Source organism: Ascaphus truei, chromosome 5 (assembly GCF_040206685.1).
Source record: "Ascaphus truei isolate aAscTru1 chromosome 5, aAscTru1.hap1, whole genome shotgun sequence".
In the NCBI taxonomy this organism is placed as follows: domain Eukaryota; kingdom Metazoa; phylum Chordata; class Amphibia; order Anura; family Ascaphidae; genus Ascaphus; species Ascaphus truei.
This window is the reverse complement of record NC_134487.1, coordinates 272,069,474-272,094,060: the sequence shown is the minus strand read 5'-3', so window position 1 is coordinate 272,094,060 and position 24,587 is coordinate 272,069,474. Positions and strand designations below refer to the sequence as shown.

The 24,587-nt window shown below is 42.7% G+C and overlaps 1 protein-coding gene across 2 annotated transcripts in view; it reads left to right on the top strand.

The window, feature by feature from the left end:
* FLT4 (fms related receptor tyrosine kinase 4) overlaps positions 1–24,587 on the top strand; it is a 137,063-nt gene that overhangs the window by 78,311 nt on the left and 34,165 nt on the right. For both annotated transcript variants that reach the window (XM_075602060.1, XM_075602059.1), the window contains exons 3-19: positions 228–496; positions 1,266–1,375; positions 3,251–3,413; positions 3,520–3,659; positions 4,578–4,749; positions 5,493–5,610; positions 7,597–7,772; positions 12,913–13,075; positions 13,845–13,986; positions 16,972–17,080; positions 19,738–20,097; positions 20,970–21,116; positions 21,764–21,895; positions 22,510–22,616; positions 23,155–23,290; positions 23,469–23,573; positions 23,993–24,106. In XM_075602060.1, coding sequence (XP_075458175.1) covers positions 228–496; positions 1,266–1,375; positions 3,251–3,413; positions 3,520–3,659; positions 4,578–4,749; positions 5,493–5,610; positions 7,597–7,772; positions 12,913–13,075; positions 13,845–13,986; positions 16,972–17,080; positions 19,738–20,097; positions 20,970–21,116; positions 21,764–21,895; positions 22,510–22,616; positions 23,155–23,290; positions 23,469–23,573; positions 23,993–24,106 — 2,663 coding nt within the window. The remainder of the gene's footprint in view (positions 1–227; positions 497–1,265; positions 1,376–3,250; positions 3,414–3,519; positions 3,660–4,577; positions 4,750–5,492; positions 5,611–7,596; positions 7,773–12,912; positions 13,076–13,844; positions 13,987–16,971; positions 17,081–19,737; positions 20,098–20,969; positions 21,117–21,763; positions 21,896–22,509; positions 22,617–23,154; positions 23,291–23,468; positions 23,574–23,992; positions 24,107–24,587) is intronic.

The following is a 24,587-nucleotide window of genomic DNA, read 5'->3' as shown; positions in this document are numbered from 1 at the left end:
ATACTATGATGCTATATTAAAAGGATCTCTGGTCCATCCAATCTATCCCTCTCACCAAAAGGTGACATAATGACATAGATTCAGAATGGATACATGGTCAATTGAGTTTGGTCACCCTGTTCATACTGTGTCCCTGCAAGTGGATGTAAGTCACTTCATGGGTGTTTTCTTTCACACTTAATGAATAAGTAATACAATTAGACTCCTGTTTTGTTTGTGGTTGATAGGGGACTGCGACCTCTGCAGTGGTCGTGGCCGGGGAGCGTTCAGGACTCATACGCAAATGAAAAAGACTCGGAAGTGGTTCTCAATATCAGTAGCACCCGTAGCGCGAGAGAGGAGGAGTGTGAAGGCATCCCCGGGAAACCTTACTGCAAGGTGTTCAAGCTGACAGGATCTCAGGCTAATGACACGGGTCCTTACTGCTGCCACTACAAGTACATCAATGCCAAGATCCAGGGCACTACAGCTGTCAGTATCCATGTCTTTGTCAGAGGTAAGATGAGGGGTCAATGTGTAAAGTGGGAGCATCAGTCAACAGAGTAGGTTGATAGGGAGTTGATATAGGTTTAATCTCAAACGTATGGAGATTTAAAATCCCAAACTGGATTTACGGATTCTTTGAAGACAATTAACACATTTTCCATTTTGAATAATTGGTACCCTTAAACTTTCAATGGCTATTTGCCGAGTATCTGGTCCACACCTTTTTATTATTATTATTATTATTATTATTATTATTATCATACTGTACATTATTATTTTCAGTTATTTCAAGCATATTGCATATTGCATATTGCATATCACCAAGTAAATAATGTCATGTCTTTTCACCTACTGGTTTAGGTAAAAACTAAAATCCCCCAAATGGACCGTTGAAATGGAGATGTATTTGTAACTATAGAGCAATGTCTTTTTATTAGTAGACTCATGTAGTAAGTTAACAACTAAACAGCAAAACTCACAGCTGTCATAACAGACCAGGCCAATAGGTTTCCGTTAATGATGCAGAAGTTAACCCCTTCGTTGTTTGGGGGCCCTGCTATGCTTTATCAGAATGAATATGCAGCACACACCAGACTTAAAGGTTTTACAAAGCACTGTTTAATCCCCGTGGAAATACTGTAATTAAAGGCAATGTGTAGATCATGGGTGAACCCTTGTAGTTTTCTGTTGGGGATGATCTGGCTTTGTTGGGTATGTGGAGATATTTGGAGTTCTATCACTCTGGAGTCACTTGGACATCTTCTCACTTCTCTCCTCAGACTGGGAGCAGCCATTTATCAACAAGCTTGGGACACTGCTGATTTCTAAGGAGAGCACCTGGGTTCCATGCCTGGTGTCCATTCCAGACCTCAACGTAACTGTGCACTTTGTGAGGACCAACAGATTAATCTATTCACTGTGTAAAAACAAAGTAACACATTAACAGAAAGGGCTATGTGCCAATAGAAATACATAACAGAAATTATATATGGGTTGTATGCCTCACACAGAGGTACATAGTGGCACAGTAACATCAGAGGCCCATCGATCATGTACCTCTCACTAACAAACCTACTTTATAGCCTGTTGTGGCCCATATTTACTAAGTGATGTTATTCCATAAGGCACCTTCTGGCACCATTCACTTGCATCAGACTTCAGCGGTTCCTATCTCAGAATGGTTTCACGGAGAAAGAAATTAACTATGATCTAGGAAACTCTGCCCCATCCACCAATGATTGATAAACTCTGTAGCTACAAATGCATGTATCATTTTATTTATATAGTGCTAACAGTGTACGCAACGCTTTACAAAATGACAGTACAGGGAAAATAAAATACAAACAATGAGGATAAGAGCGAGCAGTAAGTAACAAATCTGGCAAAGGGAGGCCCTGCCCCGAAGAGATGGGCTGACTGCAAATATTTATAATATCTTTATTAATTACAATACTGGTGACCACATTTCCTACTCGTGTTCTTAACTCCCTGGACATATCTAGGGCTCTGTTAGTCTGCTCGGTGTGAACATCTCCTAGTATTAACACATGCATGTTTTATTTCCATTGTTGAACATTTGACCTACAAAAAAGTCTAAGTCAATTGTCACAGACCTGGTAGCAATCCTGCGAGAGACCGGTATTAAAGGAGGAATAGATTATAATGTGCCATCAAGCTCTATTTTAGAAGCATGAGTTCTTGTTTATTTCCCAATCTAGCTGTAAAGGCTGTTATTCTCCATCAGCAATGATACACAAGCACAAATTGTTTCATGATGTTAGACTGACATTTTTTACCCAACTTTTAAGTAGCCCTCTACTGCAATATGGGGCTGGAAATAGGTTTTGATGAACACAGACAAAGAGATTAATTATGCACATGGACATCTGTTTTATTATCCTATTTCCACATTTGCTCGGGGGGAATGGAGTTGATAAAGGTGGCACATTGGAGACTGGATAAATCAGCACACAAGCTGTTAATAGGCTTGTCTATTGAGATGACTCCCTGTTACATAGTTACATAGCAGAGGAGGTTGAAAAAAGACATAGAGATGAAGCCAGGCTAATTTGTTGCGCTACCGCAGGAATCCTGACCATGGCAGCACCTGGCAGCAGGAACTCTCTGTGCGGGAAACCATTCAGAAGATCGGCGCCCCCGTGGCTTTTGCTGTCTTCAGAGCCGCATCGTTTTGCGTTTCTTCCCGCAGCTCCGGGGACAGTAATGCTGTCGGCATCTGTATGCCCATGGAGGACATATTGGCAGGGCCAGTTTTAGAATTTTCCCGCCCATAGGCACTTACCTTTATGCCGCCCTCGTCTTGCAGTGTCCCGACATCAAGTGACGATGCGTCTCCTTGACAATGTCATGTTGTCATAGTAAGGCATCGCCATTTCCCGCCGTGACGCTGCAGGAGGAGGGCGATGCTGCAGGAGGAGGTAAGAGACCTTTACAGAGGCCCCACACTCTCCCTAGGTAATCAATTTAATTGCTGTGGGGAAGAGAGCTGGGCCTCTGTAACCGCAGTACCGCCCCGTCTTCCCCCCCAAAAAAAATGTTTACCGCCTCCGGTCGGGGCATAGTAGGCCGATGCCTAAATACGGGCCTGCATATTGGACAATTTACTTTACCTCACTGTGCCTTGGGTAGCATATTAATGAGATTGGTAGCTTTTGGTGTACACTTTCAGGGTAAAGATTCATGGTGCTTATTATACAGTAGCTTTGCAATCACTGGGAAATAACAACGTGCCATGTTTGTCCAGGAAAACTCGGTCATCATTCCAGATGGAAAGACTGTTACGTGGGACAACAAGAAGGGAATGTTGGTCCCTACCGACTGGATACGGGAAGCCTTTTTCCTGCAGTGTAAGACCACCATTGACAGAAAAGTATTTTGGTCCAATTACTTCATTATCCATTTCACAGGTAAGAACCGAAATGCTATAAGGTCACTAGTGGGGAATGCTGGGTGCCAGTAGTTGAATATTCTAAACATGCGTTACCACACTTATGTGTTTCGTCTTCACCCCAGGTACTCAGTTCTATGAGATGCATCTGTTTCCTAAGAATTCTGTGGAACTGCTGGTTGGGGACCAACTGATATTGAATTGCACCGTGTTAGCAGCGTTCAACACTGCTGTCAACTTTAATTGGGATTACCCTGGCAAAAAGGTGATCAACTCTTTTCTGACTTCCTCTTGCCCCACATTTAGCCAAGAGTTTAGGGTCACAATGTCTTAGCTAGGTTACCATGGACCTCCACTGCTAGGCCACGCTTACAGTGCCGGCGACGCGACCGGTGACGTCACCCGTCGCCATGCGAAAGTTGCATTTAAAGTTTAGGCGATGTCGCTGGCTACAAGACCAGTGACGTCAGAAAAGGGGGAGGGCAGAGGGACGGAAAAGCCGCAAGGGGAGACCGTTGGCGAAAATTTTTTTTTTTTTAAATATTTGATTTATTATATCAGATTTTTGGTAGCACTGTCGCTCCGTCGCTTTGTCGCCGCCGCGTGCACTATAAGCGTCGACGACGACAATGCATTTGTTTTGACGCGACGGTCGCGTTGCCGTCGCCGGGACTATAAGCGCAGCCTTAGACGGGAGTTATCTCATTTGCCCATTGACCTGTTCCGCATTATCACAAGGGGCAAATACATAGAGATAGGAGATGTAAAACACAGTAGGGGAATATTTACTAAACAGCCAGCGCCATCACCTGCGGTGAATAGCCAGACAACCGTATGGCATCTAATGATCACTTGTTCTATATCTGAACTCCACAGAGTCTATTTTATGCATTTGTAGGTGCAATAAACATATAAAGATGCAGAAGTGATGACCCATCAGATCTGTTTCTCCTTTGTAAATTAAGAGTTTGTATATTCATTGCACTTATGCGATTCTTTTATGGGAAAAACACTGTCCTGTGGAGTGGGAAATGCTAGGTGTCTTACATACCAAAAACTAGTTTATATGCTGCAACAAGAGAAACGTTTTTGACATATGTTTTAGGAACATTTTGTATTCTATAGACTACTTGGCGAGATGGGTATTAAGCTTACTTTAACGCCTCCTACTTCCCCCCGGCAGGTTAATCGCTTGGTGAGTGAGCTGTCTAATCGTCTAACCCAGCCGGAGCACACAGAGTTGTTTAGCATCCTTACTGTGCCCAACGTAAGCCAGGCAGACCTGGGGAGGTATGTGTGCAACGCTGAGAGCGAGACATGGCAGCACCAGGACAGCAGCGAAGTCATTGTGCACGGTAAAGAATGAACGGGAAATGGTGCGGGTTAGGGGGTGGGAGAAACAGAATTGCAGAGTAGCTTTTGCAAGCTGCAGTATTCTTCATTTTTAATCATGCTCAGCAGAGTAAGTCTTTGTTTTGGATTTGTGTTACTGTATCAGTCTAGAACAGTTAAGGCTTTAGTGGATATAAGTTCCCCCTGTCTGTGTTTTATAGTGTCGTCATGCACAGGGATAGATCCAAGAGACCACTGATGTTTAGTCTTTCTGTTATATTGAAATATTGCATACATTTTTGCGGCTGGGCTCTTCAACTATACTCCCAAAGAACCACTAATAGACTGGGTTTTTAAGGTAGCCCAACCCTAACTAAGCAAGTTATTAGCTGTAATTAAAAACCCTACCGGTGATGGCTCTCAAGGGCTAAACCAGGAAGACCTGCTTTAAGTTATAACCTCATAGCTCACAGGAAATAAATGTAGTCGGTTCAAATACATAGTTTATCTTTAGTACAACCCTTTCAGTTGGTGGAAGGATGATAGGTGATCTCAGGTCTTTGCTATGTCTCTTATCACTATATAGACTTAATGGGCCATTGGTTCCTTTTGTCACTGGGTGAAACAGGATGCATTTTCTAAACTCCCATCTCATTTTTCAAGAAAAAGGTATCTATTTTTACAATGGTTCTTTCTTTTTCTGTCCATACAGAGGCCTCTTTTCTCACATCTTTTTCTCACCTGACATCCACTTTATTTTCTCTAGAGGAACCATTCATTACCATGGAGACAACAGAGAACACGGTCATTGAAGCCACGGCCGGAGACAACATAACAAAGCTATCAGTTAAAGTTTCTGCCTACCCCCAGCCCTCATTCCAGTGGTAAGATCGATCTGTTCTTCTCACCCACTGGTGCATTAAGTTTCTCAGCCTCCAAAGTTTAGTGTGATGATTAGCGATGTACCGAGTACCCGGAAATTACCCAATACCCGGCACTTTTTCAGCTACCCAGAACTTACCCGGACCCGGCAGCATGGGGCTGGGACCGGCACTGGGTCGGAACCGGCGCCAGGTAATTTCAAAGCAGCTGAAAAAGACTTCAACACTTACCTGCAGCCGGCGACGGAGGGTGAGGAAGACTGCTGCGGAGGGTGAGGAAGACCACGGTGACATTGTTGGAGCCGCAGCAGACGTCCTGGTGGCGGTGACAGGAGCATAAGACCTTGTTCAGCCGGTGGGAGCAGCGGAACACAGCACACAGCTGATGCTGGTGGGAGCCAGGAAACCATGTGATCAAAGCAGAAGCGTCCCTATTGGACAGCCAGCTCCTCCCCGGCTGTCCAATAGGAATGCTCCTGCTCTGATCACATGGTTCCCTGCTCCCACCGGCATCAGCTGTGTGCTGTGTTCCTGCTGCTTCCGCTGGCTGAACACAGACTTCTGCTGCTGCCACCGTCACAAGGATGTCTGCTGCTGCTCCCACAATGTCACCGCGGTCATCCTCATCCTCCGCAGCGGTCTTCCTCACCCTGCAGGTAAGTTCCGACTGGGTATCTGGCTGGGCAAAATGGTTCATTTTGCCTTGGTACCCGTTACCCGGTTTTCGGAAAATTTAGGACCCGGTGCAACACTATCAAGACTATTGGTACAATCACTTATGATGGAGTCTAGCTCCAGGATATAGGATGTATCATTTCAGTTCCTCTATATTTTTCTGTGCTACTGTACGTCTCTGATATCCCTCTAACATCAACTCTATGGCGTTGATCGAAGTATGATGGTAGTAGTAAGGAGAAACCGTACTCCAATCTTACTATTTACAGCTGCAGAGCACCACTCTTATTTCCACTTTCTGATAAAATAAAATTGATTTACAGTACTGCATATAAATAAACCCAACTCCCTTTTGTTTTCTAAGCATAAATATTGCATAAAGCCCGAACTGCTTTTCCACAGTGTCGATTTTGTTTCCAAGCCACACCGTGTACTACTATTTTTTTCAAGCCACTCCAACCACTGTTTTGGGATCAGGGTTTTAATGCGCTTAATAAATAGGTGACTTTCTTCCCTACTGTGACCTTTTGTCCTTGATCTGCATGAATGACCGTATTTCTTTACCTGTGTTTGGGGGTTTGCGTGTCTGTCGTGGATTGCTTTGAAATACAGCAAGGCCCTGCTTCTCGGCGCCCCGCTTTTCGGTGATCCGCCGATACGGCGGTACCGAGAAGGGGGCCGCCATGTCTGCAGAACCGGGCGCATGTGCAGAACGGGCCGGTACGATGTCGCGCGTGCGCAGAATTAGGTGTTTTACCGATGATGCGCATACGTAAAGCGGCGCATTGCCGTTCTGCGCATGAGCACATAACGAAAATCGCCGTTTACGCATTCCACAGATTTTCGCTTTGCGGCGGGTCATTGGAACGGAACCCGCCACATTACTGGGGCCCTGCTGTACCCACTAAGACTTATTGGCCCACAAAAGGGTGCTAAGCTTTAGCACGCTTTTACACCCATTCAGATGAATGGGTAAAAAGGCGTGCTAAAGCGTAGTCCCTTTTTTGTGGATCTGGGCCGTTGTTTAATGGTGACTAAACTGATACAGCTTCAAGTGTTTTAGATGTAGGGATGAACAGTAAATAAAAATAGCACTTATGGTGCATCTGCATGTCTCCAGACTATGGGTAATGACATGCAAATGATCCCAGGATGTCACTCTTTACATGGTTGCAGACCAATCTGAGACATGCAAATGCACTACAAGTGCTATTTGTATTTACTATATACTGTACAGTGTAGAGTTTTTGTCTCTTTTTTGTCACCGTCAGATGTAGGAGTGTTTCAAAAGTGCCCTCTCTGCCCCTTCCTCAGGTTTAAAGATGGGAAGCTGCTACCATACAGCAGCATTTACAGTAAGCGCCGTCAGTCTCTGCATACACTGCAGATCAGGGATGTGACAGAGCAGGACGCTGGGATATACACGCTGGTGCTGAGCAACGAGCAGGCCAGTCTGGAAAAACAGATCAGCCTGCGGCTGGTGGTCAATGGTAAGAGGAAAATGTGACAGTGGAGAAAGGGCTCTGGCTTCTTATACAGAGCTGTGATCCTGTATCCTTCCCGGCTGTGACTGGAGGAGGCTTGTGATACTGCTTTCCATTACCGTGCATGCTCTATGAATACATTGAAGGTGTGTCCAGACAATATGTTTCAAGAGAAGGCTTGTACCTCCGCCATCCTTGTACATATATAAATAGGTAGATGGACAGAGAAATGAAGGGAAGGTGAACAACCTTGAAATTAAAAATAGACTTGGTTCTATGTATAAGGATAGGGATTAGCAGTTGGGTTATTTGGGACTTCTTGAGGAAGAGGAGGGTGTCTATCTCTGCTGACATTGTGCCGGTTGGTCACTATTTTCTGGTTCGGCAGCTTTATTAAACAGCCAGCAGATTGAACCTGTTGAGATAATATGAGCGATATTATATAATGATTTGACAGCAATATTAGTAAAGTAGACAAATCTTGTGAAGCTATAGCTGAATCCATAACGCGTTGATTTGAAGTGTGAAATGAATTTACTCTAAGTGATAAAGCTATGCATTCTAACTAATAATAGGATTTATTCCAAGTGGCGATGCAATCAATTGTGATAAATGATCTGTAATTGTGTGGTGTTCTACCATTGATTCAAAGCACTCAAGCCACTGATTCTAAGTAGTACTAGTAATAAAAGGATTTTTGAGTGGTAAAATGCCAAAGATCCGGAATGGTATTATTATATATTGTACATTGTAATAAGGTTGATTCTATACGATAATAATACCATTGATCTTCACAGTTGAAACAGTATGATTGGGAAATAACAGCAATTTTAAGAGGTAATGCTAGTGATACCATTTGTTATACCTCAATTCTAATAATCCTAAAAATTAATATTCTTTAATAAAAGCAGTACAGCCATAAAGTATTTATATCATTAAAAGTGCACCCCCCCTATCCCCCACGCCAAACAAGAGCTCAATGTGACACTCTTTAAAGCACATTACTAACCACATTGTTTATTTTTTTATTTGAAATAAATGTGTACCCAAACGACATAGTCTGGAGTGTTTATTGTAACTACTGTAGATGAAGCAAGTATTTTAATTGTACAATCATTTTGCATCAAAGTTAACATCTACATTTGATTAAAAAAGGAAAACTTTACTTGAGAAATGATAGCTAGTGAATCATTTTAAAGAGTTATTGATGATGTATACCTAATAAATGCTAGGTGAGAAGTGTGTTTACAAAACGACATACAAATCATTAGTACAAAAAAAATACCATATGAATAGATGATAAGGGTTTTAATGTACTTAGACCCCTAAAAACAGAGGGGAAAGGGATTACTGAGTGGTCAGATGAGAAAAAAACAAAAATTCATAATATCTTAATCATGCCAATGATGTTAATAATATTGCAATGCTGGTTAATAATGTACACTTAGTAGTATTTGTCCTGGGGAGAGAAATAGTCCATGATGTTTTCACCTCCTACATGGGACAATAGAGGCAGCAAAATGTGTTGTTAATGAAATCTCCACAAGAGCTAATGTCTTAATTAAGATTGGCAATAAAGGCTTGATAGGATACACAGACAGCCCGTGGCAGGTACAGTACTAAACTATCCTCAGAGGCTCAGTAACAATGTGTATTGTCAGAGGCAGAGTTACTGTAGACTTGAGATGCCAACGATTCAACTTTGCAATTATTAGCTAACCTGCAGTGCAGCCAGCATGGCAGAAGTAACGTTTTCCTTTCTGTATTTCTAGCCGAGAATCAATATGCCGTGTACCACCCTTTTGCAAAAAAAATTATATGCGTGTTTGGCACTGTAGGCCAGGGGGGCACATACTTTTTTTGCTGTGCCCCCCCTGCCTGCTCTCCTCCGTTGTTGCACCCCCCCTTACCTCACGCCGTGGGGTCATGTGACATCACACCATGCGACCCGTGGCGTCATTTGACATCATGTTTCCATGGCAACCGTGACGTCACATGACCCCGCGGCGTGCTGTGGTCACGCGTCCTAAATCCGGCTGAATCTCAGTAAGTAGAGGTTGCAGAGGCCTCGTGTGGTCCCCCGGCATTTAATTTAAATGTCTTGGGAAAAGTGCGGGAACTCTGCAAGCGCCTCCGCCCCCCCAAAAAAAATCTCATGCCCCCTATAGGTGTGCACCCCAGTTTGCGCACCGCTGCTGTAGGCTATTTGCTTTTCAGGATCATTTTGTATTTGTGTTTAAAAATTTAATTTTACCATTGATTCTAGCTCAAATTATTCAAATCAATAATGCATGGATTCTCTGTTGCAATACCATGAATTGTAAGGGATAGTATTAATAAAAGGTAGTACGCTCTAATTGCTGGTATTTAATTAGTGTTGGTTCTCGGGTATACCTGTAGACGTTTTTTTTTTTTACTTAATTACATTTATTTTTTAATTGTAAAGTTTTCTCTATATGGAGGGAGGGTACAGAAAATAAAAAGGGGGAGGGCTAGCCAAAGGAAAAAATCCCGGTATACCGTAGAAGAAAATCATGTGGATTCGTGAAATACTGAATCATGACGCACACCATAAGACAGATCCAGTGACAGATCCAGTGACAGATCCAGTGACAGATGCAGTGACAGATGCAGTGACAGATGCAGTGACAGATCCAGTGACAGATCCAGTGACAGATCCAGTGACAGATACAGTGACAGATACAGTGACAGATACAGTGACAGATACAGTGACAGATCCAGTGACAGATCATAGGATATCGTTTATAGAAAACTAGAATCATACATAATAAAATTAAAAAGTAGGTGTGTGCCAAGCACACGCGTTATAAGTGAAACTTGTGTGTGTTTTGACAGTCAAGAAGTGTTTCATGCCATAAATATCATAAACATGAAAGTACAATTTGATTGATAAAATACAGTGAAGTGTGACTGTGAAGGCGCGTGCTCTGCACATTGTGTGTGTGTGTGTGTGTGTGTGTGTGTGTGTGTGTGTGTGTGTGTGTGTGTGTGTGTGTGTGTGTGTGTGTGTGTGTGTGTGTGTGTGTGTGTGTGTGTGTGTGTGTGTGTGTGTGAAGGCGCGTGCTCGCCACATACCCCTTATTTTAACAAAAAATCTGTACAGTTGCGATAGTGTATTTTTGTATATTTGTCTAATGTGTTATGTGGTCAAACCTTGCATTTTGGCCACTTCTGGAGTTTTTATAGTAAATGTGAGATATGTGAATATATGTGTTTGTGTGTATGTATATATATACAGTGGTCGACAAATCACCAAAAAATCTACTCGCCAAACAAAAAAAATCTACTCACCACCTAGTACCACACGTGTGCTGCTTGGGCCAATAGGAGCTCGCCACGATGTTAAATCCACTCGCCCGGGGCGAGCAAATGTATATGTTTGTCGAACACTGTATATATATATATATGTATGTATATGTGCGTGCGTGTGTGTGTGTATATGTGTTACATCAGTGTGTATGTGGGCATACCAGAACACTGGTCAGCAGCACAGACTCCTTAGGGCTGGGACCTTGGCCCTGTTTGCATCTCACACCCGGCAAGGAGAACCCAGGGAGCCGGTCATAGATGCACTGTTTCTGAGTGTCTCTCTGCGATATCATCCTGGATGGCCCTCCGCTGACTTAAACTTAACATGGCAAAAACAAAGCTCCTCATACTTCCTCCCAAACCTGGCCCTACTACCTCCTTCCACATTACTGTTGGAACTACGATCATTCACCCAGTAGCCCAAGCACGCTGCCTAGGGGTCACACTCGACTCCTCTCTCACATTCGCCCCTCACCTTCAAAACATTTCTAAAACCTGACGCTTTTTCCTCTGCAATATTACTAAGATACGCCCTTTCCTCTGTTGCTCGACTGCTAAAACTCTGACTCAGACCCTCATTCTCTCCCGTCTCGATTACTGTAACCTCCTGCTGTCCGGCCTTCCTGCCTCTCACCTGTCTCCCCTACAATCTATCCTAAACGCTGCTGCCAGAATCACACTACTCTTTCCTAAATCTGTCTCAGCTTCCTATCAAATCCTGTATCACACACTCAATTCTCCTCCTCACTTTTAAAGCTTTACATTCTTCTCCTTACATCTCAGCCCTAATTTCTCACTATGCACCATCCCAACTCTTGCGTTCTGCTTAGGGATGTCTTCTCTCTACCCCTTTTGTATCTAAAGCCCTCTCCCGCCTCAAACCTTTCTCATTGACTGCCCCACACTTCTGGAATGCCCTTCCCTTCAATACCCAACTAGCACCTCTGTGTGTGTGTGTGTGTGTGTGTGTGTGTGTGTGTGTGTGTGTGTGTGTGTGTGTGTGTGTGTGTGTGTGTGTGTGTGTGTGTGTGTGTGTGTGTGTGTGTGTGAAGGCGCGTGCTCGCCACATACCCCTTATTTTAACAAAAGACCCACCTTAAGACACACTTGCTTAATAAAGCATATGAGTAACACCGTGGATAATACTATACACATGATAGATAAAGCTTGGCCCCCTGCCGACGCACTTACCAGAATGCCCTCCTACTGTCTCTGTACATTCTTCCTACCTACCAATTAGATTGTAAGCTCCACGGAGCAGGGACTCTTCTTCCTAAATGTTACTTTAATGTCTGAAGCACTTATTCCCATGACCTGTTATTTGTATTATTTGTTATTTATATGATTGTCACGTGTATTACTGCGTGTATTACTGCTGTGAAGCACTATGTACATTAATGGCGCTATATAAATAAAGACATACATACATACACTGTGCTCCTGGGAGGCAGTCAGACACAGCGGTAGGGAGACGCAGGGTGCGACGGAGGGGGGGGGTGTAGAAATGCTTCTTCACATGCGCAGAATACAATTCTGCACATGCGCCGTGTCACTTCCGTTATTTTTTTCGGGACCATTTTCTGTTTTTTCCCTATGAGATATTTTTTTTGGATAGCAGTGCCACGAAAAAAGTTTCACTTCAATAATAGGAAAATGCATGTCACATCAAGATCAACATCTTAGTGCTTTGGGTACATGGGAAATTCTAGTGCTGTTCTTTGAAGATTCCCATGAGCTTGGGACCGCTAATTATCTTTAATATTTTTCCAATGATACATATTATGAGTAACTCTGTGGTTCTCTTGATGTCTCTCAGTTCCCCCACAGATCCATGAGAAGGAGGCTTCGTCGCCAAGTATTTATGCCCGGGGTAGTCGCCAGGCCCTCACTTGCACCGTGTTTGGAATTCCAGCACCAACATCCATTCAGTGGCAGTGGAGGCCATGGACCCCATGCAAGATGTACTCCCGCCGCAGTGTGTACGTTACAATGACAATAACCTGGTTGACCACTCCACTGTGGCAGGAACCTAACTTCCCCTTTTCACTCTCTCTCTCGTATTCATTCTTTGCGTTCGTCCTCAGCTTCTTTCTCTAGCCCAGGACTAGCATTTGGGTCAAGTCTCATTTTTATAACGCCCACCCTATTGCTATCTGGTCTTCCTAGTCCTAGTTTTCGTGGAAATGGAAAATGGATGCCTGTAGTGGGCAGAAATCTAATGATGATGCGAAGATTGGCAGTAACACTGCATAGTGTCTGCCAAAGGCATTCTTCATGCCGTTTTATCCCAAACTCCTCTTGGTCACTCTTCACTCTCTGTCTTGTCGGGGGACATTTACCAAGATGGTGCAATTTGCTTAATAACATTTGTTATGGCAATTTATGCTGGTGTCAAATGTACAGAGCTGGTATTTAAGTTTATTACATCTAAATCTACTAAGTCTAGAGTTTTTAATGCCAACGTAGACCTATGGTACCTAAATTGATGCAAACCAGAAAATGCTCTCCAAATCATGTAGTGAGGTCAAAATGCGAAGCTCCTTCATACATTGATGCAAGCAGACATAACATGAAATTGAAGTCATAATACCGATGTGTGATTCTTTGTGTCCCTCATAGTCTGTTCTTTCTCATGTCAGTCTCTCGGCTTTGCTGTCATTCCTTTCTCAAGCAGCTCTGACTCTCAAACACCCGCTTAACAATGCATGGTATTATCTGACTCCTCTTTCTGGTATTGCTACCATGCAGAGCCAGGCAAAGGTCATCTCGTAGGCACCAACGTGATCGGATGCCCGAGTGTAAGGATTGGAAGGACGTGACCCAGGCGACAGCCGTGAACAGCATTGAAAGCATTGAGACTTGGAGCGAGTTTATGGAGGGGCGGAATAAGGTACAGTATCCATGCAGTCTCTGGGTGATATTCTCTGATTGCATTGCACTTCCTAAAGTCATCCTGGCAGGAACAATCATGAATTATTGGGGAAGTCAATCATCTACAATACAACAACAATGTCTGTACTCAATCTATTTTTCAAAGTACCCAAAGAAATACTCATACTCGGAAGAAAAAAACAGTTGTGTAATTATCCTGGGTTAAAACTGCAGTTGTGCAGTTTATATGCCATTTGTAACATTTCTTTCATAACTGAATGTTTAAGGCAACAACCCTTCCAGATTAACTTTTTTAAATTACAGGATGGGACCTATAGGGTGTCCCGGAGCTAAACCACACTTTTTATAGCTACGTGGACCCCCATCCCCTCAATTTCCGAGATTCTTACCAATGAAGTTACCTGTGTTCAGGGATTGAAATTGCAAACTTTGCGCTGGGTCCCCAATTCCAATCCTAAATTAAAAAAAACACCAAAACATATACAGTAGGTGGGATTTCTGCTTTAATAACCTTTTAAATAAAGACACCCCCCCCCCCCCCAAAAAAACACATCGATATGTGCATTTATATAAGTGCAGTATGTACTGTATGTAATGAACTATAACAATGAGACCTCACCTTAACACATTATTACTTAAGAACCTGAAATTAAGGTTGGAGTTTGTGGCATGTTCAATTTGTATACGTGTGCACTACCAATGAAATGGCAGAAAGATGCCATTAATGGTAAAATGGCTGAGAATGCAAGCAATTCTTTCTTCACATTATTATGTCTACAAGGGGCTCATGTGGGAATTGATTGTTTCATATTAACTTAGGAACAGCCTCACAAAAGGGCTGAAGCAGGTGAGCAGGGACTATTTACGACTTTGTTGTCACATAAAGATTGATGCACAGTCACTGTAGGAATAATGGTGTAGTCAAACGTTTTTGTACGCACTGGCACTCTTCCCACTGGTAAAATATCATAGTAGCCCAAACCCCTTCTCACACGTGGCTGATTCAAAACAATAGCCGCTTTCTCTGCTGCGGCGTTGTGGATGTCCTACTGCAATTCACTTTCGAGAGTAATATTTTTGCATTCCCATGAATAAGTATGACTAGAATTAACCTTTTCTGCTGGAATGAACATTATCCTTTGCAAGGAATGTCTCACTGCATGTAACAGGCTGGTTTCTACTCTGGGCATTGCTATCTCTCGTTCTGTCATGTTTCTTTACACACAGTGATCTATACAAACACTTGTGAAACCCATTCACCTTTCCCTAGTGGATTCTGAAGTCGCAGAGGTTCATGGTGACTAACTACAGTACCTGCTGACTGTGTTAAACTAGGGAGAAAACAAGTGACTAAAAGGCACCAAACCAACTCCTGCCTTCCTGTTTCCTACAGTCACTTCCTGTTTTCAGGCACCGCCTTCTCGATTCCCAAAGCTTTTGCAGTTTTCCTGCTTTCTTATATACAAACTGCTCCCCTCAGAGGGAGGAATAGATTATTGAAGGGATGGAGCAATTGAGTTTATGAAATTATAGTACAGTACAACGTTTTAAATACATTGGGAATAAAGCAATAAAACGTACTATATGTACATAATACTATTGTACTTCCTATGTGTTCCATCTGATAACGTTATGGGATACGGCAGGGACCTGTCTGAAATAAGTGAATGAGTGTTCTTTGTCCTTATTGGTTCAAATGCACACTCATTTAACACAGAGAAAATTGAATATGATATGATGTTGTAGTATGGTGTTTGTCATTAGACAATATGAACACTTTTGCGTTTCACTGTCTAGTGACATCAGCTCTCTAAATAACACACGCTTTGTGTTGCATTTTCACTTGAAAATGCCTGAGTGAGTGTAAAATGGGATTTTAAAAACTAAAGTTTGTAGCTAGGATTAGGAAATCAGACATCCAGGGATCACTTTATAATACAGTACATGGTAACTTTTCTTACCAGGTTCCACATGGACTTTGCACATTGTCATATGTAAATGAGAATTAGGACACAATAAAACCATAACTTTACTGAATATACCAAAACAATGCTTAAGTCCTTATCCAATAAAAGTCTCCTTCTCTACTTATCCAATAAAAGTCTGGTACGGGCTGAAACAATGGTACTTTTTTGTTACCAGAACCTAATAGGAAAACCATGATTTGGATTTGTAAACTCCTTTCTAGTCCAATATATTCCACACTGGCAGATGCTGTTCTCCTGTAACACACCCACTTTTCATGCATTATCTACCCAGGTGAGTGTGTGACTTTGCATTCAGATTCATGCGTAATAAAAGGTTGAAATCACGGTTATAACCCAAAATCCACATTTGGCTATATAAAACTAGAATGATGACTATGATATTTGTGTATATATATATATATATATATATATATATATATATATATATATATATATATATATATACAGTGGTCGACAAATCACCAAAAAATCTACTCGCCGAACAAAAAAAATCTACTCGCCATCTAGTACTACACGTGTGCTGCTTGGGCCAATAGGAGCTTGCCACGATGTTAAATCCACTCGCCCGTGGCGTGCAAATGTATAGGTTTGTCGAACACTGTATATATATATTATATTATATCATATATTGTTTGATAGAAAACTATGTCCATGATCAGAGATTTAATTGAATAATATTGTAACTTCTGGGGGATTTTTGTCAGTGCAAATACAGGTGGTACTACCTTGAATGGGTCAAAAAGTCGTTTTATAGCTGCAGATATCCTTTATAATAACAAAGCACATGTTGATTAATATTTTAGTAATATATACCTATTTGGAGATAAGTGGAATTTTTTAGTGGAAGCACAATAATCGCTCCTTGTGTGATTAAACCTTTTCAGTGTCAGAGGGAAGGCCGCGCAGTGGAAATTGTAAATAATGATTATTTCGGAAGCATATTGCCTCTGTCCCTAATAGCGCTTTCATCTCTCTCTCTCTGTCCCACTTTGCAGACAGTTAGCAAGCTAGTGATACAACAAGCCACCATATCCATTATGTACAAATGTTCTGCTTTCAACAAAGCTGGGAGAGATGAGAGGCTTATCTACTTCTACGTGACAAGTAAGTGGCAAAGAAATGAAGGGTTTTCAAGCACAACATGCAAACACGTTCCCTGCTGGTCAGATAAATTATTCCGCTTGGCAAATTGTCCTCCCTGAAAAGCCCAGGGGGCTGAATGTCCCAGGCCCATGTTAGTCTGTGTTTTCATAATTTGATCATTAATTAAAAAAAAAAAATCTTGTTCAAGAATTTCATTTGCTAACTGATTATGGGGGGGGGGGGGAGATTGTAATTTCGCTGTGTTACACAGTGGCCCTTATTCAGTAAGCAGCGCTGATCCAGCGATATCGCTCAGAAAGCCCCAGAAGGCAATGGGGCTTTCCGACTATCACAGTTTACTGAATAAGGACTAGTGTGTCCCGTGTATTTAATTATGGATTTTCGTAGTGACTGCACGTCCTGTATTAAAGGTGCTATCAAATTTTCCAGCTCAATTTAGCGGGCCAAACATAATTTTTTTTTTTTTACGGCAACTTTTCGGTGTAATTAGCTTACTTGGGAAAGATTGATTCTCCCAACCAGTATTTTCTTACACTTTTTTCCGTCTTGTGAAAAAATAATGTCAGGAAGACTGGATTTAAACATATCAGCACCAGTACTTCTGTTTATCTGTGTAGCGAACGATGACACCATCATTTATTTGCAAACGGAACAAAGCTAAACTAACCATTTGGATGACTGGCAAAGATTGAAACAAAGCACTTTTTTTTTTTTTTACAATGCAAAGGTTAAAAGTAAAAAATAAATGATGTTAAAATCCTGATACTTGTCAAGTTTTTTTTAATAAGGATCAATTAGCTACTTTTAAACTACAGCATTAAACATATCACTGTCCTTCCTTTTGTCCGAGGTATGACTGTCCTTTTAAAAAAGTGACTTTTTCATTTTTATGCTAAAAGTTTCCAGAGATCTATGCGGATATATATACAGCTCAACCCCCTTATAACGCTGTGCTTGGGGTCCATAGAATCACATCACGTTACAAGCGGATCGCATTAGAAATAATGTACAATTGTATGCATTGTACAATAAAGTATTTAAGACACCAATAATCGTGTTGTAATGTATTCATAAATACGAAAATTGGGAACCACGCCTGCATCACGTTATAAGCGGATTCGCGTTGTAACAGATCGCGTTATAACACGGTTGAGCTGTATAGTTATTTAAAAAAAAAATGTAAATGCTGTATCATCTTGTTATAAAACAGGGGGGGATACAGGGTGCTGAATAGTTTTAAATAAATATGTGCAAAGATCTTCAAATTTGCTTCACAAACTTTTCTTTGCGTTTTTCTCTTACATTTTGCTTTTTCGAAAAAATCTGGCAAAACTCCACGTTTGCCGGTTGTTCTTATTGTTGTCCAAATGTTACCACTTTTAGCCAGAATATAGCTAAAGTGGCAGTATATAAAGGGCCACGGGACCTTGCACAGTGACTACTAATGCTTGGCCAATTGTTTTAGCGACATTATGTAAGAAAATTAAAAAGACAAATGTCACCTGGTTCGCAAACTTGTGTGATAGTTTTTAGGGGGGCTGTGCTATCCTGTGTCTTGCTTTATCTAGCATTAAATGGGTGCACTCTGACAGTACCTAGTAAATAAAGGTATGACTGATCTATTGCCCAGCTGCGGTTCCACTTTTAATCTCCATAAGGCCGCGTCCATGTTTAGTGCTTGCGGGCGGAGGCGCGCTTCCGCTCGGCACTGAGCCCCTACAGCCGCAACGAGAGCGGCTTTAGTAGGGGCTCACCTACGCTTCCGCGCGCTTGCAGAAGCGTAGGTCTTAAGGAAATTTTAAATTTTCCCGCTTGCCGGCGCGCAGGGCCGGTCACGTGAGCGGTTCGCCCAATGAGGGCGAACCAGCTCCGTGACGTCACTGGCTGGCCCGCCGACACGCCCCCGACACGCGCCCGGAAGGCGCGCTGTCTAAGGCCAGGAAAAGCACCCGCTTTCCCTGAGCCTCGGCGCGCCTCCGCCCGCCAGAACCATGGCCGAGGCCTAAGAAAGCAAACTACTGTATGGAACCTCAACCAAGGCATTTTCAGTAGTCTATTCCCCCCACCTATTCACACACAACTACCTAGTTAGATTAACTATACGCTAACACCCCCTAACGTTCTCACCCCCAAACCTAATGGGAGTCTTTGACTGAGCCACTGATTGAGCCACCTGTGCTGAAGCAGGGATATCCTGAAAACCTTGACCTGTTGATAGCTCTTGAGGACTGGAGTTGCCCACCCATGCTCTAGATTGTAGGTTTTCACGAGAATTACCTTTTTGTAATGTACCTGTGTGTGCTTGTCTGTCCTTATTTGGTATGTCATTCTGTTTATGTAATATACATAGCTATACCCCCATTGTACTGCGCTATGGAATATGTTGGCACTTCACAAATAAACAATGATAATAATGGCAAAAACGTTGCTGTTACAACTGGTAAATTTAGTTCAAATCACAGTGCCAGCTCTCCTTGTGACCTTGGGCAATTGTGGGACAGAAATTTGTATCGTATTTATCAAGGAAAACAACCCTACTGAAATCCTCCATAATGGCCTTGACAATTAGATCCCGTTGTGGTGGCAAAATGCTATGTGCAGCACTCTTTATACAGTCAGAAAAATATTATAACCACAGACCTTCCTCTTCTCCTTAGCAATCCCAGATGGCTTCCGTATCGAACCGCAGCCCTCAGAGGAGCCGATTGAGGGGCAGAATGTCAGCCTGAGCTGCCACGCAGACAACTACACCTATGAGAACCTGCAGTGGTATCGCCTGAACCTACTGACCCTGCACGATGCTGAGGGGAACCCACTTGTGCTAGACTGTAAAAACGTGCACCAGTATGCAGCCCGCATGCAAGGGCAGCTTCAGCACCAGCCGGGGTCAAATAGCGCCGCCCTGGTGCTCAACATCCCCAACATCTCCCTGGAGGAGGAGGGAGACTATGTGTGTGAGGTTCAGAACCGCAAGACTCGGGAGAAGCACTGCCACAAGAAGTATATATCCGTATTGGGTGAGTAGTGAAGGACCGTACTCCCTACGAGAGGTAGGGAAGAGAGAAGGTGGCTGGGAAGAGATTAGAGAAAGAACTCCATGAGCAGAGAAGGAGGAGATGGCAGACAACTGAGAGCAGAGGGAAGAGAATGAAAATGGAGTATCTCGAGAAAGAAAACAGCAATTAGGGAAAGAGAATACAAATGGTGGGCCAATGGATGTGAGAGTGATAGGGTAGTAAAGAGCTTCGCAAAGAGGGAGGAAAAGAAAATCAGTCAGCATTTGGAGAAGGACTGGAGAAGGAAGGGGCATTCTTGAGGAGGAAAAAGAAAGCCAATTCAATACACTATTAAACTACTTCTCTATGTGAGAGAAACTCTGAGCCAACTGAATAGACCTCACTGCTTCCCTGACCTGGAAAAGCAGCTCCATAGCATATTAAATAAGGGGCTAGCAGTGTGATGGGAAAGAATCACTTAATATTTGCAGTAGGAGAATCTAGTTTGATCCCAGTGCCAACTGCTTGTTCTTTTATCTGCCAGTGACTTGGCTAACAATATCTGAGACTGTTGGCTCTGAGTTAGGGGCTTACAGTGTCATTAACATTTGAGGTACATCGCTATGTAAAATAATCTTTGTAGGCTGGTATGGGAGAGCACAAGCAGTAAGTATGTTTGGTGAATTCTGATACAAAATGGTGATGATCAGACTGTATTACCGTATTGGAAGAGAGCATGACAAAGGGTAGCTGAGTCGCCATAGTATTTACTGGTTTAGGATTTATTTATCTTGATAAATATAGCGGTAATGCTCTGCATATCTCTATATAGCAGTCTCATGCTGTCTCTTTCTGCCACATAACCTTGTGCCTGTTCTCCCTTTTCTTTCTAGCACAGGAAGCTCCACATCTGCTGCAGGACCTTACCAACAAAATGGTGAACGTCAGTGACTCCATGGTGATGCGCTGCCAGGCCGATGGCACCCCTAGTCCGGGCATCCTCTGGTATAAGGACAACAAGCTAGTGGAAGAGGTCTCAGGTATGGAGGAATTTAAAAACGGGAATATAACAGTCTGCAGAGAGCATTTTGTCCATTGCATCGCTGCAAGAACATCCCTTATCAGTAGGACTCGGAATATTCTAAATACTGACCAATCAAAGTGCTCTATTAGGTCCCAGTTATCTCGCATAATAGGCAGCATGCACAGAACTTTCCGAAATAAAATGCACTGGTTGTCTCCGACAAGAGTGTCATGCACAAACAGAACCTATCACACCACTTGCCAATATAACCGACTCCTAAAATGTTCCTCATACCCACAAGGCATATTGCAGTTTGCATTTTTATTTCAAACACGTTTTGCTGTTCAGATTTTTTACAGAACGGATTCTTTTACAAACTGATAGTTCTGCGTCTTTTTTTAAACGTGACACAAATACAACAGATGTGTGCATCTTTACTGTAGATGACCATAATGGTCTGCATATTTCACTTGGGCATTAGCCAACAGAACTGTCTAGAGCAGGGGTTCTCAACTCCAATCCTCAAGACCCCCCAACAGGTCAAATTTTAAGGACATCCCGGCTTCAGCACAGGTGGCTCAATCAGTGGCTCAGTCGAAGACTGCCACTCAGACTGAATGATAAGGAAGATGCACATGGTGTTAACTCCCTTTATTTTACCAGGGATTGTCCTCGGGGAGCTGAACGAGACTCTGAGCATTCAGCGAGTCAGAGAAGAGGATGCAGGGATGTATGTGTGCAGAGCTTGTAATGGCAAAGGCTGCGTGAACTCCTCAGCCAGCATCTCTGTAGAAGGTAATATTAGGGAATGGGACAGGGTTTATCTTACTTGCCTACATTTTGTAAGGGAGCCACCTCTTTAACGGCAGATGGTGTCCTGTGAGAGACGAGGCTTTTTCAATGTCCTATGAGAAAATGTAGGGTCATCCTCTGCAAGGGGAAAGGTTCTTTCCTTCAGTAATGGCAGTGTGATGGTCATATGAAAATGGAAATAAAGGGCTTCCATTGAGACCGGCAGTGGAAGGGTACTAAGATATGTGGTTGGGTTTTGTCTATGATTAGCACTAACCGTGTGCTGTAAAAAGTGGAGATATTCCTTCTTTGGTTTACTTTGAGGGTACCATGAGAAGGGAAGACTTTATCTTCATAGCCATTGGGTAGATATCCAGGACAGTGGTTTTAACCTCTCTGGATTTGTACTTCATTGGATCACAGCCTACTTATCGTTTTCTACCTAAAAATACTATCGCCGCAGTATGAAATGTTCTTGTTTTTAATATGTTGTTTAACCTACATAGGTTTAGGGCCACTGGTCTATGAAGGAATACAATTTGGTGTTATTGGGAGTGAAAGTCTCTCCGCTCTGTGTCTTTTCTGTGTAAATATGCCTCTTTATACGCCCTATTCAGGGTCAGATGACAGAACCAATGTTGAGATTGTGATTCTCATCGGCACTGGTGTCATCGCTGTCTTCTTCTGGATTCTCCTCATCCTCATTTTCTGCAACATCAAACGGGTAGGTGGCTTACTGTAAGTGAAGATGTTGACAAAGCTAGCTGCATGAGCAGCTAATAAATTAGAGACTCCTACTATAAAATAATTGTTCATCAACCAATCTGACATAAGATCCTCTGTACCATGTGTGCCACAATTCCCTTTAGCCATAGATTAAATATATATATGAAAGATATATTGTACCAGAAGACCACTTGTGGGCCATTGAAGTGAATGTGTTTTAAGAAATAGTAGCGTTTAGTAAATATAGACCTTAATCTACAATTTTTAAAGTGAACATAGTACATAAATAGCACAGTTTATTATTTCATTTACAGGCAGAAAGGATTAAAATGAAGGACCTAACCTATGGTCCATCTGGGCACTGGGACAAGATTATATAGAGACACAGGGAAATAAGTGACATACAGTATGACTTAGAAAGTCTGTCACCCAGAATACCTTACAACATTAAAGTGTATATTGATCTCACTGTATTTCATCATATAGAAACAACTGTTATATATTTACCGGTACTTTGGTTGTGCTTGTAACTGCAGCCTAACCATGGTGACATAAAGACTGGGTATCTCTCCATCATCATGGACCCTGGTGAGGTGCCTCTGGATGAGCAGTGTGACTATCTTCCATATGATTCCACTAAGTGGGAGTTTCCTCGGGAAAGGTTGAGACTTGGTGAGACAAACCTCATCTCTACTTTCTGTGCCCTCCTTCAATATCTGTAATATATATAATTTCTAAGTTGGTTGCATCCAGTAGATTTTGCCTGAAAGCATAATAGCAGAGCAACCTGTTAATCTCCATATTACTCTGAGTCTTCCTGACTGCTCTCATGCTCTCTCTCATGCCATAGGGAAAGTGCTAGGTCATGGAGCCTTCGGGAAGGTGGTGGAGGCTGCGGCTTTTGGAATCAATAAGAGCAGCAGCTGTGAGACAGTGGCAGTGAAGATGTTGAAAGGTATGTTGCTGCTGGCTTGGAGCGGGCATTCGGATTTTAGAAGGAGATGCACTAACCAGCTTCTGCAGGTGCTCCATGCATGCGCCGCTCAACCGAATAATATTTCTATTGAGAGCTTACAGAGGGGGTAAGGAGGCTATGTGAGTGAGCTTCAATATGCTGTGAAGGTCCTTCCCAGTCCTGGAAAAAAAGTTTTGTTGCATTTAATTGAATAGTGCTAGGAAGCAGCATATTGAATAAGGAGGAGTTCTATCTAGGAGTGTGTGGAATTGTATGTGCTTGTACTGTAGGTTTAGACACAGATGTCTTTTCCTTTTAGGTGTTTAAGAGTAAAGACTGCACTGCACGCATGTCTGCTAGTGTGAGTCATATAGATGGGAAGCAGAGGGACATAACATGCTCTATTGTGTGTTTTTCAGAGGGAGCCACTGCCAGCGAGCACAAAGCTCTGATGTCGGAGTTGAAGATTCTTATTCACATTGGAAACCACCTCAATGTAGTAAACTTGCTGGGAGCTTGCACCAAAACCAACGGTGAGTCTCAGGACTGAGCCCACCACTTCTAAACCTGCCGAACAACTTGAAGTCAACACAGTGCCATGTTGGCCATATTTACAATACTAGGTGGTGCTGTTCAAGTGAACGGGCCTTAAAGGAGCAATTAGTGCTTTTTTTTAATTATTGTTTTTTTTAGCATAGGGTTGAAGCAGGGGGTCTCCAGAGCTGAACTATTCATTTCAGCTCCGGGGACCCCCTGCTTCCCGAGATACAGACATCCAAAGGGGTTGGGGGTATCCTGATGACGTCATGGCTTCCTATTGGCCCGCATGGCACTGGAGCTTGTAAACATCGCCATTACATGGCTACTGGCAACCCCTACAGAGGCAAGTATATCTGGAAGGAAGGGGGCCCCGGAGCTGAAATTAATGGGGTCCAGATCGGGAGACCCCTGCTCAATCCTAAAAAAAATGCCTGCTTGGATTGCCCCTTTAATGTGTCTTCGCTTCTGCATTGG